The sequence below is a fragment of the Aristolochia californica genome, unplaced genomic scaffold, assembly GCF_029961685.1.
Source record: "Aristolochia californica isolate CCGP_79_NKW_82.1479 unplaced genomic scaffold, dmAriCali1.0.hap1 SCAF_5, whole genome shotgun sequence".
Classification (NCBI taxonomy): domain Eukaryota; kingdom Viridiplantae; phylum Streptophyta; class Magnoliopsida; order Piperales; family Aristolochiaceae; genus Aristolochia; species Aristolochia californica.
Window position 1 is genome coordinate 4105549 of NW_027182214.1, and position 18630 is coordinate 4124178.

Genomic DNA, 18630 nt, shown 5'->3' on the forward strand with positions numbered 1-18630 from the left:
GAAAGCTGCAGGTATGCTCTGATCTATTGATGAAGTGGGACAACGTGAACACCTGATAAACAGCAACTAATTCGAATATCAAGGATTCTCTCACATACCACTGGACCTGACTCTCCATTTTGGTCGACTGGCCAGTTGCATTTCAAGGATATCCGAACTCGGCAAAAAAAAATTTGTTTTTCAGCAACGGGGCCCCAAGCCCTCGTAGTGAACAATAGAAGAGCACAAATTAGGCATTGCATTCTCAAGACAATAATGAAGGATGCGAGACCTCCATAAATTTTAAATCAACTCAAGCAGTAATATTCTCAAGGTCAGCTCCCTTGTCCATTCTCTTCAGTATTCCGGCAATGACCTGCACACCACCAAGATCCAAACAAAACTGAGCTTACTGTTCAAATCGATTAAATCCATGAGATTAAATCAGGTTGAAGAGCAGCATTCTACCTTCCCAGGTCCCAATTCATAGCTTTTCTTGAGGCCCTTGTTGAGTAGAGTTTTCACTGTAGTCTCCCATTGAACAGGTGAAGTCGCCTATTAGTGTAGATTGTTAGTGATTAGCATTCTACACCTAGTTTTTATTCACCGATGTTTCTTTAATTGAACGATTTCTCTTTTTCCGGACATGAAAATTATTTAAACATCAACAGTCTATGAAGACTTGAAAGATATTGACAATGCTGATCACAGTTTACCACCTGGAGTGCCAAGATATTCTTAATAGACTCGGGGTCTGCATGTGGCTGAGCATCCACATTGGATATGACTGGTATCCTAGGGCTTCTGATTTCTGTTGCAGCCAAGACTGCTTCTAATCTTGAAACAGCGGGGTCCATGAATCTGGTATGGAAAGCACCAGCAACAGCTAGTCTAACCTGCAAAAAAACAAACAGACAACTCTACTTTCAGAATTATCATAGCAAAAACCAAGCCTCCATCTATATATATATATATATAATATTTAAAATTTATTGCTTTGAGGTTGCAAACAAGTAACAGAGCATAACATACACAAAGAGGAAATAAGAATACTAACCGTCATGCGAGCCTTAAATGACTTAGCGTTAGCTTCTACAGCTTCAATACCTTTTAGACCCCCAGAAACAGCATAATTTCCCTAAGATTATGAAATGCATTTTATTTTTAGCTCTCAGAAGAAACAACTATGGAAATCAAAAAGAACTTAAAAAATGTCTAGTCAAATGTTTAATCTGAGGGAAAGCTTACTGGGCACAAAAAGTTTGCAATCTGGACTTTATCTATCTCTTCTACTTCTTTGTTAGCGGCATCACATAATTGTTGTACCTTTTCTGAGTCTAGCCCTATAACACTAACCATAGCACTACTAGCAGCATCGGCAGCTTCCTGAAGAAAACAACAATGAACTTTTAGCAACAAAAATGCTTATTGGACCAACAAATATCTGGGAGAAAGAAAAAACTGAAGCCAGTGTTGCATGTCCAACCTGCATAGCTTCTCCTCTTAGCTTGACAAGCTTGAGCCCATCCTCAAAGCTTAACACAGAATGAGCAAATAAGAATTAGCGCATGAGTTCTGAGAACATAGTAAGAGTAAAGAAGTTCAAAAAAATTCAGAAACACTTTGTCATTAATTGTTTTTCAATAGAAACCTTGCATAAAACAGAAATTTATGACATCCACATGGACAAAGCACACCCATGCATATGCACATTCGCTACCATGAGATTGTGTCGATCTTTCAAATGTGAAATTTTTAGTGAAACACTGAGTATTCTTTTATCTAAATTCCAATTGGCAACAATCTGATGATGGCACAATTTATTTGGTGATAAAATACGAGGCATGGCAGCTGAAATTTGGTTTCACTTCATGAATAGTGAATATTAACATACAGTTTGGTATGCTGATACCAAATTGCACTTCATGTCCAGTTATGCGCTATGAAGTAGTATAATTTGTCTCTTAAGAAAATTCATCAATATTTAAACAAGGATGCAGAAACAATACAAAAGCACTAAATATTTGAGCTTTGAGAATAGTTTCAACACTAAGTTGTCGGACTGAAGGTGCTTCCCTGGATACCTGAAAGCTCCAGCAAAGGCAAGGGCAGTATATTCTCCCAAGCTCAGCCCACATGTGACATCAACGGAATCAACTATCAGTTGACCCCCCTCACGAGCACGCAGAAGCTCTACTGCAGCTAGACTTGTAACATAGATGGCTGGCTGTCAAAAGGATCACTATCCTTTCAGAAATACATCATAATTAAATTTTACCAATGACCATTCTCAACAAATGAGAAACAAATATGCACTATTATATTAAACAGGAAATTAGCACCAAAGAGTCCTAATCAGCTGTTATTTAGACAGTTTACAGAAACAATAATAACTACACCACCTGCATCTATAAAGATAAAATGCATACAATTTGGACTGTCTTTTTCCACATAATTTGCTGCAACTAATCAGTGCAGCCAAGACTCCAATCAACTACAAGCCTCAAGTTATATATACTTGAGAAGTATTTCACAATTCTAAATATCAAACTTTTATGTTAGAGAAGCACCAAACACAAAATACCAAGTGGTTTTTAAGTTGTAACCACACAAATGGTATCTTTGTTAAACTCAACACTTGAGTGTGCTCAAAACTTTTTTGACATTCGTAAACCACTTGAAGTTATTATTAAATATAACTCAAGTGCATATGAAAAGACCAGTTGCAAGAAAAGAGATACCTGGCTTATCACTGTTGAATCCAGTTTTTCCTTTGGTCCATTGGTGCAGACATCCAGCAGATCGAAACTAAACTAAGCACAACATGTGAAAATTCTCATAAACATGAGACAATACAAAAGCTCTCTGGAAAAAGTTAATTCATTATAATTCCTACCCAAGTATGTCATTTGCCCTCCGGAATAACTCTGCTGCAGCAGGCACAGTCTGAGCCTCTGTACCCATTCCGATGGCTTGAGCACCCTGACGTATGGTGGCAAATCTCAGGTTCACAAGTCTTCAATTGTTTCAAATCTTTAGATATTCAATTTGATCAATGCCTGACTATTAAAAATAATCAAATTGAATAACTACAGAGAAAACAACATTTCAGAGTCATGTCCTTCCACAAAGTGGGGTTAGCTGATGATTGCTTTTCATCCTAGTATAGCAACAGCACGCCCTCTTGATATCAACTGATTATTATTGACGAATTATTATCAAGTCATTTGCCACAACTTCAGGTCACAGCAAACTGAAAACGACCATTTTCCCGTGATTATTCTATTATCCTCAATCGAAAGAAATAAAGCTTTTAACTAAAAAAGGTAAAAGTACTTTACAATTTGTAGTGTAAGACAATGAAACCAACTCACGATCCACTAGTAGCACGGTTAACAGTAATAGCGATCTGCAGGATAACGAACTAAAGTAGAAGAAACTGAAAAGATTACAAGCTTAAATCCGCAGAGAAACTTCCGCCTGTACCCGTTAATTTTGGTGTGCTTTAAAATAGCTCGTTAGAAAAAATTTAGTACTTAGGCCAAGTGCTGCTACAACTGTCCATGCCCGGTGTATTTCGCTATACTCGTTAACTTCAAAATTCCGGAAATTTGTAAAACTAGTATACATCACATCAAGCATCGAAATTACCAGCAGGAACAAAAATTGAGTCAACAAAGTATTAAATTTAATTCTCGCACACCTGGCCTGGGAAGAGAAAAGCAACATTAGGTTTGTAATCCTTAAACAAGGCATCATCGACGACCGTTCGGGATCCCACAGAGACGCTCATAAAGATTCTCCCTTTCTCGAAATTTCTAGACAGCAGCAGTCTCCGATTTCCATTACCGGAGACGCCCAATCTCGACGAGGTAAAGATCTTGAAGGAATGTGGCCCATTACAAGAGATTTTCTGCAGAGACATCGAAGGCAGGATGGTAGAAGTCATGGCGGAAACGGCGCGACAAGAGAGGACTGCAGGATAGAGGACGACGGAGGTAGAAAGGAAGTCGGGGATGGATTTATAGCATAGAGAGGAGCAACCCAGCGGAGTTCACGAAGCATGGACGATACCAAAGGAACCTGGAGACGACAATGAATGAGAACGAAAAACGGCTAACGGCGGTACTCTCAATCCAAGGGCTGTAAATGGATCAGCAGGCCCATCCTAATTCGAAGTAAGAATTACTGTCGAATTTCGATAGAACCTTCTTGAGCCCATTAACCCTTTGGATGAGCCAGAGCCAACGAAACAAACTGAAACAGGTTTATGTGGATGAGCCATTAAGCCCATTAAGCCCATTAAGCCCATTAAGTCGGACCGAAGTAATAGGGTTATGTGGGTCCCTACGGTCGTTGGTTTTTGCTCTTTCTTTGAATATCAACCTATCAACGGGCTTACCGAGTCTCCCTTCCTTGCGGTTGGGCACTGGGGGAAAACGATAGGGAGGAGAAAGGGCGAGGAAACGATCTCATCTGAGAGATCAAATAATGGATCAGGTTTTGAACAAGGTTGGAACGTACTGGTTCAATAAAAAAGCCAACAAAGAGCTCTCCTCCGTCAGCGACGACATCAGCGTATGTTCACCAGTTTATGGTTGTTTCCTTAATTTTCGGATTCTTTTCCAATTTTTAGGTTTTTGGTTGCATTTGGTTACTTGAGTTATTGGATTTGTTCATATTACGCAAAATTAATTGTTCAATGTGCGTATTAGTTTGGAATCACAAACAGAGCTCACAAATGTTTAATGTGCGTAATAATAAACACTGAGAGGGAGAGAGGGAGAGAGAGAGAGAGAGAGATTATGAGTTCTGGCCATGTAATGTGAGGATTCTTGGGAGATAAGCTTATTTTCTGGGAATTCCAGTACATTTTAGTCGTGATAATTGAATTTGAAGATCTGAGGATATTTTTTGCTCTGCTCACGGATGGGCATTTGCTTTTTGAATTATTTACTCTGTTACCAAGCTGATTTTGTTTAATGTGAACTTGACTACTACATTGGACTTATAACCTCTTTCTCATTATGGACTCCTAAACTGCTGACTAAGAAACTTCAACATATTTTTTCGTTTTATAAAGAGATCCAACGTGTTAGTTTTTATTAATTTTTCACAGGTTGCTGTCAACTGTAGAAAAACATTCCAAAAAAAATAGAAATAGATAATTAAAGCAAGACATTGCATCATAAATGTCAGGATAATTAGGAACACAAGTGAAACAAAAAGGCCGCTCTGTGTTCTCAGCTTCCCTTGAAATGATTTTGGAGCATTTTTCAGGTGGATTGAACCTTTGGCTAGTCATCTGGGACCTTCTTCAAATGAGATCATTCATTCAAGTCTCACATTTGTCTTAGTCTATATACTTGTATGACCGATATGGCAAAAATATCACATTTATTATCTCAAGTTAATAAAGTGTTAGATTACTATAACTTTCTCAGATGAAATTGTGAGTCTTGGAGAGAGGATTTTAGGATCACCTGGTCATGACGTGGGAATCAATTTAGGGACATTGACAGTCTGTTTGTTGGATGAAAGATTTCCATGTACGTTAAGTTCCACAAGGTCCAGTGGCTCATAGAATCTCAGTGAAAAATTGTTGCTTGTCTGCCTATTTGTTCTCATACTTCTTTCTATGAGTTGCGTTTTTGTCAATTTTCAAATTTCCTTGTATGATGATCTAATTTTCCAGTCTGACAGTATCAGTCACCAAGCTTTGACTTGTGGCTTGTGATTCCATATAATAAAGTTGAGAGGAAAAAAATCTTAGTTGCATTTTCGTATTTGTCAACATGAAACATTTATCAGTTGGGAACCATTTGTTATTCTTATCTATTTTTTTGAATTTCCTTAGTTTGTTATTCTGACTATAGTTGTTCTTGAAATTAGTCATTGTCGAACAGCATCCAAGGAGGCACGTCATGGCTGGTTAATAAACTGAAAGGTGAAGTTTTATTGGCCATTTTCTTTTCATGTATCCTGTTCCATTTTTTTCCTCATACTTATATTATGTGCCTTACGTGTCTTTTAACCAAAAGTCATCATATTATAACCTATGTTACTTGTACCATTCGATGTTTAAAAGACTCAACAGAAAATGTGTAGAACTGGCCCCCTTGCAAGACCTAACTATTTTTTATCTCTTGAAAACGTAGTTATTCATGAAAAACACTGGAATATATTATCACTGTGATCATTTTGAGGAGAAGAGTATTTTTCTTAATACCAAGGGAACTATTCAAAAAATTAATACCTAGGGAAAAAAAACAAAATGGAAGAAGTTCAAAAGTTAGCTTGGTGAAATTAAAATAGAAGTTCTATCATTGCTGGTGGCACCAGAAGTTTTCTTCTTCATTATATGTTACTTGTCTCGTTGTACCTGGAAATTCTTAATGATGCTGTCATTCTTGTTAATTAGCTGTAGTTAGAGAAAAATATCTAGTATCTCTAACACTACCATGAAAAGTATTGAAGCTCTACTTTGTAATTTCCACACTATTGTTATGATGTTTATCCAACTTTTTTGCTTGGCCATGGATATTGGAAGGGTACTTGGAGGGAGGGAATTATTTACTTCATTTTTAGTTGCGCCTGAGTGGAATGGCATAGCATCCAATGTCGCTTTAGTTAGTAACTGATTTTTGTTTCCGTTTTATTTCCTTCATATGCAGGGAAGATGCAAAAGCCGTTACAGGAGCTACTAAAGGAGTATAATCTGCCAATAGGCATATTTCCTAAGGATGCTACTAACTATGAGTTCAACGAGGAAACAGGAAAGATAACCATTTATATTCCTTCCATTTGTGAGGTGGGATACAAGGATTCCTCTGTCCTGCGTTTTGCTGCCATTGTGACTGGATATCTGGAGAAGGGAAAGTTGGCTGACATTGAGGGAATTAAAACCAAGTTCATAATTTGGGTTAAAGTTACTTCAATTGCTATTGAAGGGTCCAAGGTTCATTTTACAGCTGGTCTGAAGAAGACCAGGAGTAGAGATGCCTATGAGGTTCTCAGAGATGGCATCACTATAGAGAAGTTTTAACCTTCTGTAAACGGTACTGTGATTCGATTGAAACCCAATATTGCATGTATCAATGGGTATTAGTGATTGTTTGTGGTATCTATGAGTATATCTGAATATTTTATGAAGTTTGTGGGGGCATTTTTCCTTTCAAAATGTTTTGTAATTTATGGTGATTATCTTAATCATATCCCTAGTTTTATTTGTGATTGTTTTTGTTTCTTACGTTCTAATCCTCTCGGATTCTAAACTCAAATTTAGTTGTTTATTTCTCGGAGAAGAACAATAATTTGTTGATTATTGTAAATTAAGTACACTAGGTGTCACGCGGTTAGATTTAGGCTAGGTCCGTCTAGCCAAGCAGAATATCTACCCCATGCGGTCTAGTCCTTTCCAAGAACTAGTCAGCCTCCTTAAGCCTCAGATCCTCCAATTCACACAAGAAGTTGCAAGCCAAATGGGACAACGAAAAGACCAAGATATAGAAGAGAAAAACCTACTTTGTATTGAGAATACAAGATTACAAAGGGTGGCCAAACACTCTTGAAAGCCAAGGTTAAAAACTCTCTCTATACACTAAAAGAGCAAAGAAGGCTAAAGATTTTTCGACCCCTTTTACAATGGGAGAGGCCTCTCTATTTATAGTCTCTCCCCTGGCCTTTAGAAATCTCTAAAAACGCCCAAAAATCCATCAGATCCCAAAAATTTGGTTTCTGGTGACAGGGGCGCCCAGGTCAGGCGGGCGCCTGGCAACCTGGTCCTGAGGAAACCCCATTTCACGCGTGGGCGCCTGGAGTCCTGCCGCACGCGCGCTTGCGCCTGGTGTCCTGCTGCGGGCGCCTGCGCCTGGAGTCCTGGTCGCGGTCTGGCAACCCCATTTCGCCCCTCCTGGATTCATGGTCGCGCACCAGCAACCCCATTTTGCCCCGCTTGGAATCCTGGTCGCGTGCAACCCCATTTCGCCCCGCCAGGAGTATCTGCTGGCGTGCTGCCTTGTGTCTGAGCTGGCTGCTGGGGTTGTTGTGCACCTTGTTGCTTGGCCATCTGTTTGGCAAGCTCAAGTGTGTCTTCTTTTGCTGAAGTTGATGTCGGGCCAACCATATGTGTGCACCCCTCGGGTCATGCCATTACACTTAGCCTTGGCCATTGCTGCTATTGTTGTGCACTGACTTGCACAGTCTTCTGCCTTGGTGTCTGGCCACACCATGGATTCATCCTCCGTCTCATACTCCCACCGCCATAAGGCAAACGCCCTCATCTACAACCCCTGGCGATAATCGGCTACCTCCTTTTCAAACTGCCATAACTCGGCAGCGTCTTGTCATGTTGCCTTGCTTTTCGGTTGACCTTGCCACTTGACCAAGTATTGCGTCCTTCGGGGCTTGCCCCTTTGGCGTTCCTCTCGGTCAGCAATAATATACTCTACCCTATTGTCAAAGGTAGTAAATATATCCATGGGAGCTCTTGGGTCAACTACTCTATCCGGGTCCGGGTCTTCAAAATAAGGTTTAAGGTACGATACATGAAAAACATTGTGGAACTTAAACCTTTTCGGCAGCTACAATTTGTAGGCGAGGTTGCCTACACGTTCAATGATAGGAAAGGGTCCTTCATATTTCTTCAAAAGACCTTTGTTCTTACTTCTTAGGTGACGAAATTGTTCAGGTCTGAGTTTGAGAAGGACCTGGTCACCGATATTGAAAGAAGACGCCCTCCTCTTCACATCAGCATGTTTCTTCATCTTTTGAGCTACCTTATGCAATAAGACCCGTGCCAGCTCCGTTTTCTCTTTCCACCTCTTCGCCAGCTGATGAGCTGTTGGACTTTTCCGTGAAGTGTCTGGAAAGAGACCCATGGGAGCCAAAGGCTGTCGTCCTGTCGCCAACTCGAAAGGACTATGCCCGGTTGATTCCAATTTCTGTAAATTGTATGAAAACTGGGCCACGTCTAACAAGTCTGGCCAGTTTTTCTGATTTGCTTCAACAAAATGGCGTAAGTACTGTTCTAACAAAGCATTTACCCGCTCGGTTTGACCGTCACTTTGAGGATGAAAACTAGTGGAAAAACTTAGAGATGTTCCCATTAGCTTGAATAACTCGGTCCAGAATTTTCCTGTGAATCTGGGGTCACGATCACTGATGATCGTTGTGGGCAACCCCCAATGCTTCACCACATGTGCCATGAATGCTCTATCTGCTCCGTCTGTTGTACAATTACTTGGCACTACTACGAATGTCCCATATTTCGTAAATCTGTCTACCACCACCATGATAGACGCCAACCCATCTTTCTTTCGTAATCCAGAGATGAAGTCCATTGAAACAGACTCCCACGACCGCTTTGGAATAGGTAAGGGTTTTAGCAAACCCTTAGGCTTGCATTGTTCGATCTTATCTTATTGACAGATAAGACACGTGCGCACAAACTCCTCCACATCATTCTCCATGTCTGGCCAATAATACTGGCTAGACAACAAGGCCAACATCCTTCTTTGACCTGGATGTCCTGCCCACAAGGTATCATGGCATTCCCTCAAGAGGTCACGTCGTAGGTTATCGTACTTAGGCATATAAAGTCAATTACCTTTGGTCTTGAACAATCCGTCGTCAAGCCAGAATCTTCTCGTCTCTCCCAAGGCAGCAGCTTGTACAATGTTGTAACCCTAGGTATCTTGGCGAATTCCAATGTGAATCTTGTCTAACAACTCCATACCAACTGGTGTAATTGTTGCTAAGTCTTGTAATCGCAAAGTTCCATATTCTGTTTCTGTGCCAAGATGGTCTTCCATGCGCGCGCGCTTGCTTTGCGCAAAGCGCATAACTCCTACGCCTACGCTTGTGCCGCACACCTCTTCATGTTCAACTGCTACCGCACCGTGCGTGGTGCGTGTGAAGCAAGTGCCAGCTGCTGTAGTATGCGGGAATTCAGCCGCATGCGTCTTCTCCTCTACCGCATGCGTCCATGATGCTGGTGCTTGCTGTGCCATGTGCGCTAAGCTCTGGCTGGTCTCTTCCTCATAAGAGTTAGGTGCGTCCACCTTCCTGCTCAGTGCGTCGGCAGCACCATTGGCCTTCCCCGCTTTGTACATCATCTCGAAGTCAAACTCGACCAAGAAATCTTGCCACCGGGCCTGCTTTGGACTGAGCTTTTTCTGCATAAGAAAGTAATTAGAGGCGACATTGTCAGTTCTTACAATAAATTTGGAGCCTAAAAGATAGTGCCTCCAAAGACGTAAACAATGCACTACCGCCGTCATTTCTCTTTCTTGTACAGTATACCGTTGCTCAGTTTCATTGAGTTTCCTACTCTCATAAGCGACTGGGTGTCCTTCTTGTTCTAGCACACCCCCAATGGCATAGTTTGAGGCATCAGTATATACCTCAAATGGCTTGCTGAAATCAGCAAGGTGCAACATTGGTTCAACCAACATGGTATCCTTCAGCCGCTGGAATGCTCCTTGGCATGAGTCCGTCCATTGCCACTTTTGGTCATTCTTTAGGAGATCAGTCAAGGGATCTATTATAACTGAGAAGCCCTTGATAAACCTCCTATAATAATTTGTTAGGCCAAGGAAACTCCTAAGCTCACGCACCTTGGTAGGGATTGACCAATCACGCACAACCTCCACCTTCTTACTGTCCATCCATATCCGTCCTCCCCCTATCCAATGTCCAAGAAAGGACACCTCTTGCAACCCAAAGGAGCACTTCTCTTCCTTGACATACAGCTGATTATGTCTCAATTTCTTGAACACTTTTCGAATATGTTCTTTGTGCTCTTCCATACTCTTGTTGTACACCACAATATCATCCAAATACACCATGACAAACTTGTCTAAGTACTCGAAAAATACATCGTTCATGAGAGTGAAGAATGTTGCTGGTGTGTTGGTTAGGCCAAAGGGCATAACCATGAACTCGTAAGCCCCATATCTCGTTACACAAGTAGTCTTCCCCTCGTCTTCTTCCACAATCCAAACTTGGTAATAGCCACTTCGCAAATCCAGCTTGGAGAAAACTCTAGCCTCCTTCAATTGATCAAAGAGATAAGCAATAAAGGGAATAGGGTACTTGTTCTTTATGGTTACCTTGTTGAGCGCCCTATAGTCGATGCATAGTCTCATACTTCCATATTTCTTAGTCTGAAATAGTATAGGGGTCCCATAAGGTGCTTTGCTTGGCTTTATGAACCAAAAATCCAGCAGCTAACTGAGTTGTCTTCGCAATTCGTCCAACTCTTTGGGCGCCATCTGATATGGTGCTTGTGCTGGCTTTCTTGCTCCGGGCTCAAGCTGTCAGAGTGGTTCCGTCCACTCTTGTTAGAGTTTGTGGTCTGAGTTAGGTACTTGGCTTTCCGCACCTTAAACGACTAGTCTTTTCGGGTTGTATTGGCTAGGTATCTGACTCAGAACTCCGAAGTTAAGTGAGCTTGGGCAAGAGTAATTATAGGATGGGTGACCTCCTGGGAAGGACTCTTGCCTAGGACTTTGACATGGTATCAGAGCTAGGCACGCCACGGCCCGCGTTCGTATCCCGTGAGAAGCGGCTCCAGAATGGGCGGGGTGGGTGTCAAAGTGGTTCCGTCCACTCTTGTTAGAGTTTGTGGTCTGAGTTAGGTACTTGGCTTTCCGCACCTTAAACGACTAGTCTTTTCGGGTTGTATTGGCTAGGTATCTGACTCAAAACTCCGAAGTTAAGTGAGCTTGGGCAAGAGTAATTATAGGATGGGTGACCTCCTGGGAAGGACTCTTGCCTAGGACTTTGACACAAGCTCTATGCGATGGTCCACCCCTCTCCTAGGTGGTAACTTCGTTGGAAGTTGTTCAGGCATGACGTCTCTATACTCATGCAAAACGGTTTGTATCTCCTTAGGGGTAGGCAGTGCCTCATCCTGCTCCATAGCACAAAGAGAAGCAATGTAAGTAGCACATCCCTGCTTAAGACCTTTCTTAAGCTGGAGGGCTGATAGCATTAAATCCTTGTTTGTTGCATCTTTGTTCTCAACTTCAAAAATAGTACAAGGACTTTGCTCGTCCATAATTCCCACTACCCCTACATGTGGCATTACAAATGCCTTACAAACCTTGAAAAACTTCATTCCCAAAATTACCTTGAAATCGTCCATGCCAACAATGGTAAAATTCAGAAATCCTACCCACTTGCCTATCACCACTGGGACATTCCTGGCAATGCCTTGGACTTCATGAGCAGCAGAATTTATAGCTTTCATTTTACTCCCATCTTTCTCTCCTCGTATTCTTAGGCGCCTAGCCTCCTCCTCCGAAAGGAAGTTGTGGGTAGCACCAATGTCCACCATTGCTTTAATAGTATGTCCAGCAAGTGTTAGAGGGATAAAAGAAGTTCTCTTGAGGGTCTTACCGGAAGTGGAGCAGCCTTCTCCTCCTTGGAACGGACAACAACATTGAGAAGGGTTAGAGAGCCCATCTTAGGCTCAATTCCTCCATTGTCCATTTCTGTTTGAGCAGCATTGAGGAGTCTCTTTTTAGGACAATCCCTCGCATAGTATTCTCCCTCGCATATGAAACAATGGACCTTCTTCCTCTGTTTGTCCCCTCTCTTCTTCTCTTTCGGCCTAGCCTTGGTGTCCTTTACCCATGACTTCTTCTCCCCTTTCTCCTTCTTCTTAAAATTTGTTTTACCATTATTTTCCTTAGACACCTTGTTAACCGAATCATTCCTCCTCTCGTATTCAGTTAACTTTTCATCCATAGATAACGCTGAAACTAGTGTCTTTACCTCTCGCCTTCTCAATTCTTGCTCAGCCCATGGACGAAGGCCAGTAAGAAAGGAAAAGAGGCGGTCCTCATCCGTCATGTTGGAGATACAAAGCATAAGAGAAGTGAAGGATTGTACATACTCTTTAATAGTACCTTTCTGCGTCAATGCACGTAGTTCCTTCCTTGCTTGGTACTCGACATCCTCCGGAAAGAACTGCCTCCGCAGCTCCTTCTTGAAATCTTCCCAAGTGTGGACGTGGTCCTCTCCCTCTTGCTCATCTCCCATGCGTCTTCTCCACCAAAGAATAACATCATTGAATAGGAACATGGCAGCTGTACTAACCTTAGCTTGCTCGTCGGTGAGCTTGCTTGCATGGAAGTATTGCTCCACTCGCCATAGAAAATTATCTATGACCTTCGCGTCTCTCCTTCCATTGAAAGACTTCGGTTCAGGCACCTTTATCTTTGCTTGTGTGTGAACAACCCCTCCATTTGCTAAGGCTCGTTCGCACAAAGTGAGTCTTGCCCCAAGCTCTCCAGAGAGTCTTTGACGTCCTTCCCCAATCGTTCCCTCTCCATCCTCATGACAGCCATGGCCGAATGGACGTCCTCCTCAAATCCTCTCAACCAAGTCGGAGTTGGCTGATGCTCCTCAATCGTCTTTTGAACGAACTCCTCCCAGTTCGTACAAAGGTTCTCAACACTGTCCAAATGATGTTCAAGAGTAGAAAAACGAAAGTTAACATCACTTACTTGATCTTTGCCTCTTGAAGCATCTTCTCCACTTGTAGAAGTCATTGATTGCAACGTACGATCTGATACCAGTTGTCACGCTGTTAGATTTAGGCTAGGTCCGTCTAGCCAAGCGGAATATATACCCCGTGAGGCCTAGTCCTTCCCAAGAACTAGTTAGCCTCCTTGAGCCTCGGATCCTCCAACCAATACTTTACACAAGAAGTTGCAAGCCAAATGGGACAACGAAAAGACCAAAATATAGAAGAGAAAAACCTACTTTGTATTGAGAATACAAGATTACAAAGGGTGGCCAAACACTCTTGAAGGCCAAGGCTAAAAACTCTCTCTATACACTAAAAGAGCAAAGAAGGTTAAGGATTTTTCGACCCCTTTATAATGGGAGAGGCCTCTCTATTTATAGTCTCTCCCCTGGCCTTTAGAAATCTCTAAAAACGCCCAAAAATCCGTCAGATCCCAAAAATTCGGTTTCTGGCGTCAGGGGTGCCCAGGTCAGGAGGGCACCTAGCGACCTAGTCCAAAGGAAACCCCATTTTGCGCACGGCTGGAGTCCTAGTAGTGTGGGCGCCTGAGAAAACCCCATTTCGCACGCGGGCGCTTGGAATCCTGTCGTGCGCACGCGCTTGCGCCTGGCGTCCTTCCTCATGCGCGCCTACGCCTGGAGTCCTGTTGCGCACTCACCTACACCTGGCGTCCTGCCTCGCGCAACCCCATTTCACCCCGTCTGGAGTCCTGGTCGCGTGCGGGCAGCCCCATTTCACCCCGCCTGGCGTCCTGCCACGCGTAACCCCATTTCACCCCACCCGGAATCTTGGTCGCGCGCGGGCAACCCCATTTCGCCACGCCTGGAGTCCTGGTCGCGCGCCAGCAACCCATTTTGCCCCGCCTGGAATCCTGGTCGTGCGCAACCCCATTTCGCCCCGCCAAGAGTGTCTGCTGGCGTGCTACCTTGTGTCTGAGCTGGCTGCTAGGGTTGTTGTGCATCTTGTTGCTTGGCCATCCATTTGGCAAGCTCAAGTGTGTCTTCTTTTGTTGAAGTTGATGACGGGCCAACCATATGTGTGCGCCCCTCTGGGCCGTGCCATTGCACTTGGCCTTGGCCGTTGCTGCTATTGTTGTGCACTGGACTTGCACAGTCTTCTGCCTTGGTGTCTGGCCACACCATGGCTTCATCCTCCGTCTCACTAGGTCTCTATTATAATATAGAGAATATATAGAATCTAAGTTAAACTAAGATACTTAAATCCTAGTTACACCCAAAGTAGACTCTTAAAAGATAAAGCTTACAACCATGAAACTACTCTAACAAAGTAGAAATCTAATAGTATTAAGCTTTCTCCTTGATTGAACCTTCTTCCCATGAGGCTCCTTTCCATGAGAGTTTTGTAGGACTCCTCTATTTTTGTTTTTCAGTACTCCCCTCTCAAGTTGGAGTTGTAACTTTAACCTGCAAAGAAAAATATTCTTAGTTTGTTGTCTTCTTTAGTATTGAAAGCTTTGGTTTGAAAAAAATCTTTGTAGGATTAAAAATTTTCATCTTGTGTTCTCCCATTTACTTGGATGTTTTGCATTACTGGTCAATAAAAAATTTTATACCATAATATGTGAAATTTTTCATTGTAGGTTGTATTAAATACCATCAAATATCACCAAATACCTATATTTTGTATTTCTTCTTCTACTTCCTCCCTTCAAGTTGGGGATCACTTTATCTTTTTCAAGAGATCCAACTTGTACACAACAAATATTAGAGAAGACAAAACACTCTTAGCCAAATGACAAAACTCTATACACTGATCAAAATTGTATAAGTCTAAAAAATATCCACTCAATTTCAAGTGCAGAAATTTTTTTGTTAACTGTACGTTGTAGGTAATGGGTCTATAAACATTGTTTCGAAGTGATGAATAATAAAAAATGATAAATTGAAGAAATACTAGAGGCTTAACGAGCTACTAAAAAAATTCCGGAGGATTAAAAAAATGACCTTTTTTAAAAAAAAATCTATGAGAGACCACAACAATAGAACCATAACAATACTAAACAAGTTGGACCAAGTATGTTTTAAAAGAATTTTTAGGGGGTGATCTAAATTTATTGGAGATGATGATACCAAAGATAGGCAATCGGTGAAGACAAGCTAATCAGCACCAGAGAGAAGACCCTTTGCATGGTGATTTTGAAATTAACTTATGTAGGCTTGCATGTGATTAGATCTAAATTAGGAGTTTCACATCCTCTTCAAACTCTAGTTTGCCATGACAATGTATGTGGGTTTGATACCCAATTTGAAAAATAATTTCTCTTAGCATGGTCTTTTCAGTATGTGTTGCCCCTCCCATTTGGAAAGGGACCCCACCTTGATAATGGTTTATAGTAGCAAGAGTTGTTGGTTTCCATTTTGGATCTTTCAGCCCGCCATTGGAGTTGTAAAATGAATAGAAGGTTGAAATAAGATGAATAAAAGAACAAATAAAGCTTTCGATGACAGAAGAGTGAAAACAAAGCATGAGATGTGAATCATATAAATTTTTAATGTCAATTGGAGTTATCATCATGCTTTTTTTTCCATGTTTTTTGCCAGTTTCTAGCTATGTTGTTGGAGTCGCAAGATGGGCTACTAGTCTCAAATACGACCACCTATATATGTGGGTTGACCAAATCAACTCAGAACCTATTTTGACACCATGATGAAATTTTGGGAGAAAAAATAATTCATTGATTATTGTAAATTAAGTACCCTGGATCTCTATTTATAATAGAAATCACACAAAATCTGAGTTAAATTAAACTACCTATATCCCAAATATAATTCTTAAAAGATAAGTCCTACAACCATTAAACCACTAAAACAAAGTAGAAATCTAATAATACTAAAATTCCTCCGTGGTTGAACCCTCTTCCCATGAGATTCCTTTTCATAAGAGTTATGTAAGACTCTTCCATAATTGTTCTTCATTATTAGCGACTTGAGTTTTACTTTGTCTTCTCCTACTCATGGAGTTCTATAGTTTTCTCAAACTTTTGTTCTAAGTGGATTTGAACCATAGCTTCAATAATACATATAAAAGTTGTTCAAATATGACTTTTATATATACTTCAAATAGAAAATTAAAGTGATTCACATGCTATATTTTTAAATGCCATCATCTTATAATAACTTAACCACACATGTTGTAAACAACATGTTTAAGTCAAAAGTTGTCATTGTTGATCGAGGGTTGACTCCTCTCCATATTTTGATGATAACAAAATTTAATTGAGCTAACAATTGCAAAGTTAACATTTTAGAATTTTTTCCATCAAGAGACACAAAAATCAAGTTCTATGCAAAAGAACCGGTATATGCATCTCAAGACTGTTAGGAAATTAGATGCCCTGATTCCAAACTAACGAGAGCAATAATAATAATCAAGGTTCTCCTACATCTTGTCTTCTACCCTTGCAGTAATTCACTAAGAAGATAAAATAGTTTACAAGAGAAATCATACACACTTAAAACTCAAGATGCTCCTCGAATGATGATAAAACCCTAATAGTAGTGCCCGAAATATAAAGAGAAAATTAGGGCAACTACAATACAAAAGTGAAATCTTCAAATTACCCTTAATGAAACAACAGTCAATATAACGTGGACCTTTCGAGGGCTCTACCTCCCACACCAACTCAGCGTAGGGCATTGATTAGGCTCGAAAACTTAACTAAGACCTCACACTCCATCAATGTGTCAAATCATCTTGCAGAAGCACCCACAAGTAAAGAAATGAAGAATGAAAGTTTAGAGTCCAATATATCTAGAAAATCTCAAGAACTCTATCCGTGTAAGAAAACAGCCCCAAATCGTCAAAATTGAGGTACAAATGAATTTTTTGGAGCTATAAAGCATTTTACATTCATAACATGTTTTACCGATGCATATCTAACTTTTAAACATGTTAGAATAACTAAGGACAAACATTTATCATGCTTTGAAGCTTAGATTAAAAACTTGGTTTTGGCATGATCGATCATTGTCTGCCAATGATTGATCATCCAGAATGTGCATTGGTTTTAAATATAAAGCATGATCGATCAATTAGGGTCATTGATCGATCAAAAAGATCTTGGGTAGAAAGTGGTATAAAGTATGATCGATTGATTCCTTTGGACTAATCAATCAATCATGTCCAAACATTGAAAAAATTATAGAACATGATCGATCATACAAATAGTGTTGATCCATCACATAGAAGTGTTGAAGAGTAGGTATGGAAGAGTCTCACATGACACTCACAACAAGAAGTCTTATAGAGCCAAAATTCTTATGGAGAAGTTTTACAGGAGTTTCACAATAGGAGGTCTCACAGAAGAGTCTCGGTTTAAAGGTGTTTTAGTTATGTTAGTCTTCTATTTATGTTCAATTGTTCAACTGTTCTAGGACTTATAATTTAGTGTTTAACTTTGGGTATAATTGGGATAAGGGTAGTTTAATTGTAATTAGATTCTACTTGTTTCTTCTATTATAAAAAGGGGCTCATGTACTCAGATTACAACAAGTTAGTGAAGTTTTTCTTTTTTCCAGAAATTCAACATGCTATTTAAGCAGGTTCTATGAGCTGACTTAGTCATCCCATAGAGATAATGTGATCATTTTCTGATCTATCATCTCTAGTAGTTTAGGTTCGTATTCTATCTTTTTTTTCTCTTTCCAATCCCGATATCAATTGCTTTCTTCACGTTTGCACCTCCATATTGAGTTTTTAATATTAAAAATTATATATCGATAGAAAGATCTTTGAGTCTACTTTCCAATGAAAAACAATTTTGACAATCGAAGCTTTGTATAAAGATAAATCAATATTTGAAGCAACAAATGTCAAACTTCAAGAGAGGTTCGAGCAACAGTAGAAATCATCAAGAATAAGACTTTTTATGGAGATTTATATTTCAACAGAAATATCTATATTTCTATTTTTCTACCTTATCAAACCAATTCTCAAACTGATTTTAATTTATTTCTTGAAAAAACTCCTATTTTTAATTATTATAATATTGGGGACATTTTCTTAAAATAATTTCACCAAGAAATGTACATTTCTCGGCAATTTTGAATTTCACCAAGAAAAAACTCCTATTTTTGTTTAATTTTTTGGAATAT

General features: G+C 40.4%; 2 protein-coding genes across 2 annotated transcripts; one reads left to right on the forward strand and one right to left on the reverse strand.

The window, feature by feature from the left end:
* LOC137965944 (uncharacterized) lies at nucleotides 1-4062 on the reverse strand. Its single transcript, XM_068812349.1, has 10 exons — nucleotides 3683-4062; nucleotides 2876-2961; nucleotides 2721-2787; nucleotides 2064-2206; nucleotides 1466-1514; nucleotides 1228-1365; nucleotides 1037-1117; nucleotides 699-875; nucleotides 448-534; nucleotides 1-355 (listed from the first exon to the last, which is right to left on the reverse strand). The coding sequence occupies exons 1-10, from the start codon at nucleotides 3926-3928 to the stop codon at nucleotides 293-295; spliced, it is 1137 nt and encodes a 378-aa protein (XP_068668450.1). The 5' UTR covers nucleotides 3929-4062; the 3' UTR covers nucleotides 1-292.
* Nucleotides 4063-4382: 320 nt separating this feature from the next.
* On the forward strand, nucleotides 4383-7207 carry LOC137966459 (uncharacterized protein At5g01610-like). The gene is made up of 3 exons (XM_068813076.1): nucleotides 4383-4557; nucleotides 5872-5926; nucleotides 6654-7207. Exons 1-3 carry the CDS (start codon nucleotides 4471-4473, stop codon nucleotides 7022-7024), a joined length of 513 nt encoding a protein of 170 aa, XP_068669177.1. The 5' UTR covers nucleotides 4383-4470; the 3' UTR covers nucleotides 7025-7207.
* The last annotated feature ends 11423 nt before the right edge of the window (nucleotides 7208-18630 follow it).